General features: G+C 41.5%; 1 protein-coding gene across 1 annotated transcript in view; it reads right to left on the minus strand.

Annotated features, from left to right (window-relative positions):
- Nucleotides 1–12,629, minus strand: part of GPATCH1 (G-patch domain containing 1) — a 38,455-nt gene that overhangs the window by 4,477 nt on the left and 21,349 nt on the right. The window contains exons 13-18 of the mRNA XM_046683420.1: nucleotides 12,501–12,628; nucleotides 11,679–11,815; nucleotides 11,167–11,333; nucleotides 4,377–4,593; nucleotides 2,867–2,974; nucleotides 992–1,089 (exon numbers count right to left, since the gene is read on the minus strand). Coding sequence (XP_046539376.1) covers nucleotides 992–1,089; nucleotides 2,867–2,974; nucleotides 4,377–4,593; nucleotides 11,167–11,333; nucleotides 11,679–11,815; nucleotides 12,501–12,628 — 855 coding nt within the window. The remainder of the gene's footprint in view (nucleotides 1–991; nucleotides 1,090–2,866; nucleotides 2,975–4,376; nucleotides 4,594–11,166; nucleotides 11,334–11,678; nucleotides 11,816–12,500; nucleotide 12,629) is intronic.

The raw sequence follows: 12,629 nt of genomic DNA on the forward strand, positions 1-12,629 counted from the left end.
TGCACACACTCACAGAGCAGATCCTACATATACACATTCACAGAATTGATCCTCTAGTGACAGACACAGCAGAACCAAGCAGACATAGGCAGGACACCATCCTGACACTTAGCCCTCATCTTATCCAAGGTGACTCCTGCCACCTCCTATGAACCTCACTGGTCCATTTTGTTAGGCCTGTGCAATGAACTATGCATCAGGATGGCAAGCACCCTGGAAAAGCACAAAGAAGAAACTGGCAGAAGGTCAGAGAAAAGCAGATACACTGGTAGGAGACAAATGAATTGATTTTCAAACCTGTCAGCACCAATTTTTTTCCTTTTACTACAAGAGAACTTTCAACATCTTCCATGCTCAGGAATCGTTTTGTCTGGTAACCAATGATGGAGCTATTTCTAATCAATTCTACTACTGCTCAGACCCCTTTGGTACCCAATACTAACATTGTTCAAATTAAAAGCCCATGCAATCACTGAAAAGAAGACATGGATGAGGGGAAAAGGGATGTCAAGGGCAAAAGCACACACTACTCCTTCTTCAAGATCCCTTTACTTCAAATAGCAAGCTATGGACCAGTCTCCATTTGTAATGAAGATAAAGTCATTGTGAAATGTTCAAAAGAATATCTTCATTTAATACTGAATGAATAATCAATTAATACTCTTTTCCTATTTAATATTCAACCATTACTCTAGGATATTTAAATGTTCTTTTTTCCTACTTTTTAATGTTCACAAATAAAAAATGTTTATTTAAACTATAACAATAAATTAAAATATTCTGTCTGGAAAAAAAACCAGTTTCTGAAAATCGAGGGTTTACACTGAATGTCAACATTTCTGTCAAGGAACAGGGAGACCTGTGCGCCCCAATCTTGGCCACCAAATGTTCCCTTCGACTGGCTTCTTGTGTCACGCCCGTCATGCTCGTCTGGACGGCAGAAGCAGGACCATCGGACCCGCACACTGATCCAAGGACACCCAGAAGTTACCTTCTCTTTCCTCCGTCTGTGCTCTTTCTTGGTCTTGTGTTTTTCTTTGTTCTTTTTATGTTTCTCTTTTTGAGGTGTTTCAAGTTTCTGACGAGCATCTGAAGCACAAATGTAATAAGCACATGAACCACAGGGGAAAATAAAGGTGAAATTGTTGAGTTAGGAGCCTGACTTAGATGGAATGTTTGACATTAAGGCAGAACTCCTGCCCTGCCTCACTGATAAACAAACGGATTAAGATTAATTCATCCGTCGCTCTATATTTAGAAACTGCCAGAAACCTCAACGTAAGAACTGTGTGATCCAACCAGTCTCCTGCCATGGCCTTATCGCCAGATGACGTCAGATGAAGGTGAAGTCAGACCAGAAGGCCCACAAGCCTTTTGTAACTTAAGATCCCCAGGTGAACTCAGAGACAGACCAGCGTCTGAACCTCGGCCTGTCGCCAGCCCTGACAGCCGCTGCTTACCCTCTTAAAGTCTCTGATTCCCCATCCATAAACTGAAATAAAAGGAAGCCCATCCTCTTAGGGACAGAGAGAGGATTAGGGGGGCCGTGCACATGAATCCCATAGGCCAGAATCTGGCACAGAAATGTCAGTTTCTCTCACATCATCCTCCCTTTACAAAAGCACATTTTCTATGAATTTGTCATATTAGTGGAAACACCAAAAAATTAGCATCAAAATAACATAATGTATGTAATCATTAAAAATGACCAAACAAGTTATATGCACCTAAACCCCTAAATTCTGACTGAAATGTTATTAATATCCAGGTACCCAAACTAGTAAAAATTCATAATAGTAGAAGCAGTGTAAATCGTTAATTCAACTTTTTCCACCTAAAGAAAAGTCCCAAGGTGTTTCAGAAGTGTGGATATTTTCCAAACCCAGTTAACAGGTGCCTGCAATTTTCTAGTCTTATAGTTTGTTCAGAAATTTCAAACTTTGACCTCCCGAGACTTCTTTTTTTAAATGCTGGTTTTTGGACAACCATCTCCCCTCAGTAACCTATAAACCAGATTAAGCTATTAATTAAAACAAGAATATCAAGGATGGTCTGGGAAACAGGCATAAGTAACACAGCTTTCAAGTGCTGACACACATTTTAAGCTAAAGATCTGAATAACTAAAGCCAGTAAGAAATACATTCACTGCTTTTTTTTCCCCCCCAAACTTCACACTTTTACTCCTCTCTGCTTTTTATCATCTCTTTGAAAGCTGGGTTAATTATCCAAACCAGTATTTATATGTGGGAACTATAGGAAACTATAAAGCAGATGACAGAATTATATGTTATTTATATACCTGGGCCATGTGATCAGAGACTTGTCAACCCAGCCTTCAAAGACACGATAAACCAGCCTACACATTTTCACGAGAGATGTCACTTTCAGATGCCACTGAACAGAGGCAGTTAACAGATACGGGGAGGAGGATGGGCTGTATTCACTTCTGAAAGGATTAGTTTTATTTGGTTTGCAACATTAGCCAAAGCATGAACAAGTCTCAGAATATCCTTCTTCCTGCAATGTTTGTGTCCTCCCATCCTTGTGTCCTGGATTTTTACTTTTTTATTTCTGTAACTGGCAACATTTGAGACACTTAGGACTCTAGCTTAAGTATCTGAAAGTTTAAAAAAAGGTTTAAAGGTCTCTGAAGCTGTAAAGCAACAACTATCATTTAGGCACTAGGTGGAAGTAACGAGTTTCAAAATGTGGCTGAGAACAGATAAATGAGAAATAAATGTGTCTATCTGGTGGGCCTGGTGTTGGATTAGATGGCTGGATGTAAGGACATGGCTGGAGTTGTCATAGCTCAGGGGAGACAGTGGTGCCAATGCAAACAGGTGAACCAAGGAGTTCTCCGCTCACTGGGGCAGAAGACAGGTGGCAGCCGCGGGCCGAACACTTCTCTTTGATCTATCTGCATCTTTTGTATCGGGAAGGAAGGTGCAGGGTCCTGGGGTGGCAGCTTGCTATCTGAAAAACACCAAGGTATTAATTTCATAACTTGCCAATTATTAATGGGTTGAGTCTTTAATTAATGTCTGTTGCCACCAGATAACATGTGCTTTTCTTCACCACTTTGTTTAAACCAGCTCACGCCAGGTGCTGGGGACACACAGTGAACACGCAGACCTGACCTCCAACCCCACAGACATCTGAGCTGGGAAGCCAGTCACACAAGGGCACCTGCAGCCAAGTGCACCAGTGGCTGTAACACAGGGGTGTGTACAGCATACACTCTGGATCCCCTGAGACCTGAGGGTTGAAAGATGTCCTCAACGAAGGGCCATGTGAGAAGAATAAAAACTTACAAACAAACAGGGATATACGACTATGTCCCAGCTCAAAAAGCTGAATTTCAATCAAATTATCAAAGAGGAGAAAAACTGAAAATAAACAAGTTATCATGGTCACATTAATAATCTTGTTTAAAGAGATTACTACGTTTTCAGACAGAAGAGATAAAAATGGGAAAAGTGTGGAAAAATATGTATCAAAGTGTTAATGGTGGTTATCTGCGGGAAGTGGGATTCCAAGGTATTTAAGCTTTTTACATTTCTATATTTTTAAACTTTAAAATTCAAGTATATATGACTTTATAATAAAAAATACGTTGCTTTTTTCCCACAGAAATAAGAAATAGGCTGACATTTGCAATCACCTAAGAACAAACAATATTTTATACCTCCATGTAACTTTTTGCTTAAAGGCCCTCAAAAATTATACCCAAGTCCACCACAGACTGACAGGGGCAGGCAGAACACGCTAAGACTGAGATGGGAAATTTTGTCCACCCATCAAGCATGGGAAAAGTCTCCCACTCTTGCAAGCGCCAGATGGCCTCCTTTCCTGCACCAAAACTCCTGGCTGCAGTAAACGGAACAAGCAGGACAGGCTACTAACCAAGCGTTAACTCACAGTAGATGGCTACTAACCATCTCCCAAGGGCTACTAGGCGCCAGGCAGCACTCATCTGATGGCTGAGCCGGAGCATCCACTCTGCCCAAGAGAGGCAGGCAGGGCGGGCCCAGGGTGTGTCATGACCCAACGTTCTCCGCAATCCTAGCATCTCAGTGACCAAGCTAAAACAAAAAGCTGTCTTTCAAATGAGGGCTTTACTATGCTTTAATTCTTCTCAACTAGAATAAGTAGGAAAATGAGAATTATCAAACACAGCTATCCAAAAAATATACTAGAGATTTATACCAGAAATGAAAAACAGAACTCAGCTCCACCTCAAATTAAAAATATAAGATGAAAAAACATCAATTGCTAATTACCCTGGTTTAAAATTGCACGGTAAACAAAGAAGCAGCTTCTCTAGAGACACCATCATTTTCTTCTTTGGATCCCAAAGTCTGAAATGTTGACATACCGTGTGCCGCAGATGATGTTTCCACCAAGTCAGTCTCTTGGGAACTTTTGAAGTCAGCCTCCCTGACACCCGCCTGATCGTCCTCGCTGTCACCTTGCTCATCCTCGGAGGACGAGGACTTTTCATCAGAGGAGCTGGCAAAGATGGCCTTGAATAGGTCCATGGATGGGCGGCTACCTTCTCCCTCAGGCTGTGAATCCACTTCTTTGTTTACCATCTGTATTAACAGTGAAATAAGAGTCAGGAATGAAGAAGCAAGGGTCAAAGGAGCCCAGCACTCTAGAACACACGCACACGCATGCACACACACATGCACACGCACATATTTGTGTTTCTGCTCATGTACATGGGTCTCCACACCCACCCACTGCCTAACTCAACATGGATCTCTCACATGGCAGTAATTTTTGTGGTGTTTCTGAGTCAACAACGAGAGTGTGTTTCAGCAGAACATGCCAACTGGTAGAAGCGGCTGAAGCCTCTCACAGAGAGAGGTCACTAGTCAGAATTGCAAAGGACCCAGAAAACTGCAGGAGGGACGAGCAGTGCCTCTGTCCTATTTGCAAGAGTCTATCTGAGCCACCGAGGTCCAATGTTGAAGGTGAGGGAGACACCTTACTCATATGAAAATGATGAGAAGAAAGCTGGGGGCCCTCGGCACAACGGGGAGGGAGCCAGCACACGCAGATAAAATGGTTACGGAACTTGCCTTTGCAATTACACATCACTCTTCCTAAAAGCAGCCCAGGTATGGACACTGAGATCAGCCAAACAAAGGCAGTAGGTTTGTGCACACTCAGCTCAGTAAACAAGGAGCAAAGGGATGAAGCAGACATGGCTCCCGCCCTCCAACAGCTCATCCCCAGACGGACATGGGGTGATCTCTGGTGCAAGCGATCCAGGAGAGCTCCAGGACCAGCCTCCGTCAGAATCCACTTCAGTCCTTCCCTTTTACCACTGAATAACCCAGTCAGCGAGCCTAGAGGCTCTGTCAGTGACGCACACTTGGTCCCTGCCAGCGCTCCGCACTCTCCGCCAGTGGTCACGCCCCTGGACCATGCCACCTCCAGTTTCTGGAGCAGAGTTTCAAACACCCACAGGAGGAAAACTGGTACAACATAGTGGAGTTTGTAGTTTTAAAGTAAACTCTTCTCGTGGAAAAAAATTTAAAAAGAAAATTATACCATTCCCCACTAAAAATAACCAGGGCACTTTGGAGTAAGGGCTGATTCTAGAGCTGGGGCTGAGAAATAAAAAGATGAGCCCAGAACATCTTACTGTACCCAGAAAGGAGGGACATGCTCAGAGAGTAAGAGGGACCTATCAAAACGACACAGAAGCCAACAGGAAAGGGCTCCAACCAGCCAAACCAGGAGAACTGACGCATTAAAATAAATAGTGGTAGTACTACATTTATCCCTTTGGATAAAATAGGAAACCACGGGTCCACAGTGATATAAAGAAGTAGTTTCATGAGGAAGGGGGTATTTACATATTTCAAAGCTCCTAAATACTTATTGAAAATAATTAAGGGGCCGGCCCTGTGGCCTAGTGTAAGTTTGGCATGTTCCACTTCTGCAGCCTAGGTTTGGTCCCTGGGCATGGACCTACCCCACTTGTCTGCGGCCATGCTGTGGTGGCGACCCACATACAAACTAGAGGAAGACTGGCACAGATGTTAGCTCAGGGTCAATCTTCCTCAGCAAAAAAAATAATAATAATAATAAAGTAAACATTAATAAGAAAAGAATAAATAAAAGTACTTACTAACTGCAAAGGGGAAAAGACTCACTTTACAGTGAAAACACCTAGCAGACAGCACCTTACTCAAGTGATCAAAGTGAAGATCAGTAATGGGACAAACTGACATCATGCACCACCTGATATGGATGCAATGAGAGCACAGCAGTATCCCTTCTGAGGGACTCCTGCCAAAGATGCAGAACCTGGATCTAATCCTGAGGAAACATCAGACAAGCCCAAACTGAGGGACATTCCATAAAACAGTGACTTGTAATCTTCAAAAGTGTCAAGATCATAAGTCGAGGAAAGGCTGAGGAACCGTTCCAGATTGAGGGAGACTAAAGAGACGTGACAGCTAAACGCAACCTGTGATGCTGAGCTGCATCCTTATTGCTATAAAAGACATTATTAGGACAACTGGTGGAGCTTGAACAGGTGTGAGGGTTAGATGGTAGTAATACATCAATGTTAACTTCCTGATTTTGATAGAAGTACTGTGATTACATAGGAGAATGTCCTTCTCTGAAGGACACACAGGGGTGATGGGGCATCTGGTTGGCAACCTATGCTCAAGTGGTTCAGAAAAAAAACTATCTATACCGTATTTAAACTTTTGAGATTGTTTAAAATTTTTAAAAATCATACAAAAAGTCAAGAGAGAGAGCCTGACAGTGAAGCACAGGAAACCATGGCAACAATCTCCTAGAAAAGTCATGAATCTGAATCTTTATGGCAAACCACAGACACCAATGTCACATGCATGGACCATACACTGAATGACAGCTGGCTGACATCTGTGTTCACAGGCATCTCTGGCCTTTAATGGTACCTATATTATTAAATGTACAGGCAGAACTGTCATAAGTACATGAGATTTTCAATTCTTAGATAGCAACAGGAACTAACCTTTTTGTTTTTATTTTTTTCTGGAATAAAATAGGAGCTGTACTGGAATTAAAGAACAGCAACAACACACACCAAACATGCATCGATATCTACAAAGCTCTCCCGCAACCCCGCCTTCACCAAAAGGTGTGCCTGTTCACAGTCGTGCTGACTCAGAAAGTTGTCCAAGAAAGAAACTAAGTAACCCAGGGAGGGGAAGAGACCCTCCTAAGGTCACATGGCTAAAAACGGAATCAGCAAGAACCACGACTTTTTCCAGGAAAAACTATCTAAATGCTATCTCAACATGATTTCTGAGCAAACCTAGAAGGCTTTCTAATTTAACGACCATATCACAGAACCAGAATCCCCGAGGAGAGCTTATGCCATGAAAAAGTAACAGTGAAAACCCAACGCAGAGGTTCCAAACCCACGGTCATGCCCGCAGTGGCAGCAGCTGCCAGGCAGGTGCCTACAACTCTGAAGGAGGGGAGCCCTTTTCTCTGACCGCAGGAGCTGTGGTCCCAACAGTCAGATGGAATCCCGCTGCTTTTGTCCCCCTCCTGCCCTCCTGCCACTTGACTCCAGCCACAGATAAAGTCACTGGCAGTGCAAGACAGTGCAGGGAGACTGACGCCCCGCTTCCTGAGTGGAAGGTGTGAAGGGGGCCCCGAGTCAGGAAGCGCCAGGAAGACCATGAAGAGGAAGAGCTCAAGAGGGTGATCCTGTAGAGTGGTCTGTGAACTTCTGCCTCACCTCTGAGCTAGGCATGCATGGATCTGACTCTAAACAGCAAACCAAAGGCTTTATAACAGAACTATGGGAGGAAATACCAGCCGGGTCCCAGATCAGCCGCTGGGAAGTACACATGCAGGAAAGTACTAAAAATAGTACTATAATAAGGACTATGAATAGTGCTACAATGGCTCTGAAAAACGGAATGACATTTGAACCACAGCCCACAGAAGACAAGATGGAACTTGCAGCCTGAACCTAATTAGGCTGATTGTCTCATAAAGCAGAATAAAAAATCAACATTCTCTTTAGAATTTAAACAAGACCCAGGGTCTCTAACATAATCTTCAAAACGTCCAGAATGCAATCCAAAATTACTTGGTATACAAACAACCAGGAAAATCTCAACTTGCAAACAACAATCAAGAGGTGACAACCCAAAATGACGAAAATGTTGGAATTATGAGACAGACTTTAAAGCAACTATTATAACCATCCTCCAAGAATAAGGGCAAACAAATGGAAAGATAAAAAGGTCTCAGTAAAGAAATAAAAGATAGAAAAAAAAAAAATGGGAATTTTAGAAATGAAAAATACAATAACTAAAGTAAAAAAATCAATAACAGAATGGAGATGACAGAGGAAAGAGTCAGTGAACTTGAAGACAGATCAATAGAGATTATCTGATTTGAACAACAAAGAAACAAAAAAGATTGAAAAAAGGAAGACCTGTGGGACAAGATCACAACAGTGAGGTCATCAGAATCCCAGGAGAGGAGTGAGAATGTGGTGCAGAAAAAATAATGGCTGAAAATGTCTCAAACTTGGTGAAAGATAAAATTAAAGATTCAAGAAGCTCAGCAAACCCCAAACAAAATAATCTCATAGAAATCCATGCCTAGACACATCATAATCAACAGCTAAAAACCAAAGACAAAGTGAAAATCCTGAAAGCAGCCAGAGGAAAAGCATGTCATTATCAGGAGAGGAACAATGATCTGAATGAATGCAGAGTTCTCATCAGAAACCAGGAAGGTCAGAAGGAAAGGGCACAACATTTTTAAACAGCTAAAGAAAAGAACTGTTGACCCAGAATTCTATAGCCTGCAAAACATCCTTCAGGAGTGCAGATGAAATACAGGACCTTCTCAGATGAAGGAAACTTAAGAGAAGCAGTGGAAGTACTCTGAAAGAAACACCGAAGGAAGTCCCTCGACAGAAGGAAACGAGAGGAGAGTGACAACTGGAACTTCAGGGATGGAGAAAGAGCAGCTGCAACGGTAGACATCCGAGTGAGTAAAACACACTACTATCTCCTCATCCGTTCCTAAAATAGGTCTAACCTTGAAGGCAAACACAATAAAACACTGTCTGACGAGGTTTCCAGTGCACGTACATGTAATACATAAGACAACATCTGTGGGGAGAGGCAACAGACCTACACAGTGGTAAGGTTTCCACATTCTAACTGAAGTCATAAAATATCAATTCTAAGTAGACCGTGCAAAGATAAGTATGTATACCGTAATCCCCAGAGCAATCGATAAAAAATATATACAGTAAAAATAAATTTAATAGATAAATTACAATGGAATACTAAACATTACTCAAGTAATACAAAAGAAGGCAGAAAGGGGGAAAGAGGAACAAAAAAGAGTGGGAACAGACAGAAAACAAATATTAAAACTGTAGACCTAAATCTAAATATACCAACAAATTACATTAAATACAAATGATCAAAACACACAAATTATAACATACAGGTTACCAAAATGCATTTGTAAAGAAAGACCCAATGACAATGACATGCTGTTTATAAAAAAATCCACTTTAAATATAATGAAATAGATTGGTTAAGAGTAAAAAGATGGAAAAATACATACTATGCTAATTACCAGGGATAAAGAATGACGTTACATAATGATAAAAGTATCAATTCAACAAAAATATATAATAATCCTAAATGTATATGCACCTAACAAGAAAGCTTCAAAATGGGGGCTGGCCCCGTGGCCAAGTGGTTAAGTTCGCGCGCTCCACTGCAGGCGGCCCAGTGTTTCGTTGGTTCGAATCCTGGGCGCGGACACGGCACTGCTCATCAAACCACGCTGAGACAGCATCCCACATGCCACAACTAGAAGGACCCACAACGAAGAATATACAACTATGTACTGGGGGGCTTTGGGGAGAAAAAGGAAAAAATAAAATCTTTAAAAAAAAATTAAAAAAATAAAAAAAAAAAGCAAGCTTCAAAATGCACGAAGCAAAAACCACTTTGGATTAGAGTTTAGCAGTTTCTTATAAAGTTAAACATGTACATATATGTTACCCAGCAATCTACTACTAGGTATTTGCCCTAGAGAAATGAAAACTTCTGTTCACACAAAAACCCGCACATGAACGTTGACCGCAGCTCTAGCTGACAGCCAAAAGCCGGAAACAACCCACACGTCCTTGAATAGTGAATGGACCAACAAACTGTAGCGCACCCACACAATGAAATATTATTCAGCAAGAAAAAGGAATGAACTATTGATACACGCACAACACTGATGAATCTCAAAGGTATGATGCTGAGTGAAAGAAGCTGGTCTCAAAGGCTGTCTATGTATATTGTCTTATTCTATTAACATAACGTTCTGGAAAGAGCAAAACTACAGAGACAGAGAAGAGATCTACGGTCAACAGACGTTTGGGGTGAGGGGAGGGAATGACTACAAAAGGACAGCCTCAGGGAGTTTTTTGGGCTGATAGTACCATTCTGCATCCTGATTGGGGTAGTAGTTACAGGAATCTATACATGTGTAAAAATTCATTGAACTGTACATCAAAAAAAAGGAGTCAATTTTAATGTAGGTTAATTTGAAAAGTGAAATGAAAATTTTAAAATGAGGCTATTAGAAATAAAACCAATTTTTTATTAAGTTAAACTTTTAACTATTAAATCAGTAATAAAAAAATGGATATTTTCTCTATATTCTACATAAAAGAGAATACTTGTTACTTGGAAAATTATACTGAATTTTGTTGCAATGGTTGATGCTAACTGAAAGCCATTCTAAGCAGAGGAGTTTATAACCACTCCTCAAATGATTAAAGCTATGCTTGAAATTGTTGGACTGTAGAGCACGTGTCACAAACTACAGCCCACAGGCAAAATCCAGCCCTCTGCCTGTTTTTGTCAATAAAGTTTTATTGGAACATAGATGGACTCAGTTGTTTTCACATTGTCTGTGGCTTCTTCCACCCTCAAGAGCAGGGTTGAACAGTTATGACAGAGACTCTATGGCCCACAAAGCCTAAAATATTTAATATCTGGCCCTTCACAGAAAAAGTGTGCTGAGCCCACTATGGAGTAATGAGAAGGCACCACCATAGAGAAAGGCCGCGGTCAGCCTGGCAAAGGGAATCCGGAAGCCCCACATACCTGCTCTGAGAGTGATTCTGTCACATGCTCTTCCTCTTTTTTTACTGACAGACTGGATTCTTGTTTAGGTGGACCAACTTTTGATCTAGCCAAACTTAAAAATTCACTAATGGAATCTTCCTTCTTTTCTTGTTTAGATGTATCCCATCTGGATGGTTTTCTTGATTCTGAAAGGCAGCACACAGATATAACATCAGAATTAGCAAGCAAAAGGCAAGCTCTCCAGTATGGCTCTTTAATTCATTCAAGAACATCAGTGAACCTACCACAGGCCAGGCGCTGTGCAAGGTGTGGGGAACGTGGCAGGTGCTGAGGCAGAGCCCCAACCCCAAACAGTACCCACGTGGACGATTACAACATGAGCTAATGTTTTCATATGAGCAATTCTCCTAATGAAGGAGAGGTCACACTACATGTGTCCTTAGCAACACATGACCCTTTACTTCTGTCTTCCCAACAGGCTAGGGGCTGAGACCACAGTCAGCACAGGGAGCTGAGGGAGCCCTACTCACTGTCGGGAGCTCGGGGCTGTGGTACTTTTTCACTTGATCCTTGAGCTGGAGGCAAGGAAGCTGTCTCTTGCAGCGTCAGAAAGTTGAAGACTGAGTATTTGTCACGTTTCACTCTTGGTAAGCCAACTAAAGTTGAACTGGGAGTTGGAAAAAACACATAAATATCATTTTAAGAACAACTGTGAGGATCAAATCCAAATTCCTGTGAAGTTTTCCATCTCGCATTTTTCACCAGTAGCTCTTCAACTTGGATAAGAACGCCCCCTAAGTTGTTTTCGCTTCTCAGAGCAGTTTAAACATTTAGAATGGCGGACTTTACGACCCATGAGTTTTTTCTTACTATAGTAAGAGTTAGAACTTAACTTGAAAATGGATTTCCACTAAGGAAAAGTTCCACTGCTAAAAACATACCTAAATTTTCTGACAAACTCTCTGATTCAACTCCATATGCTTTCTTGCAATGTTTAAATCAAATAAGAAGGTGCTGAACTTTTATAAAGAAATAAAAAACACAGTCACATTTTAAATGTAAACTATATGTGCATGATGAAAAAGGGGGCAAGCTAGACAGGCATTAGGTCGCTGTACCTTGACATATCTGAGTTTCATATCTTCAACATGGAGTAAAGTTTGCTATCTAGATGTTTATTTTTTTAGTAACAAATTAATAGAAGTTAAAGTAAATCTGCAAAATGTGTAACTCTAAGCATTTACAAGTAAGTTCATCTAGAAAAAGGGAATTGACATGAGTGTGTGAGGGAAAAAGTTAGCTTTAAAATGGCAGAATAAGTACTGACGCAAGGACGGGCTTATCCAACTTACTCTGGATAAGGGTCAGGGACATTAAACCTCTTACACAGAAGCTTGTCAGGGTGCCACTCAAACGTGTCTCGGGTGAGCGTCCCGAACATCTTCATCTTCACAGCCGACTGCTTGTCACTGACATCATTC

This window comes from Equus quagga, chromosome 13 (assembly GCF_021613505.1).
Source record: "Equus quagga isolate Etosha38 chromosome 13, UCLA_HA_Equagga_1.0, whole genome shotgun sequence".
Lineage (NCBI taxonomy): Eukaryota > Metazoa > Chordata > Mammalia > Perissodactyla > Equidae > Equus > Equus quagga.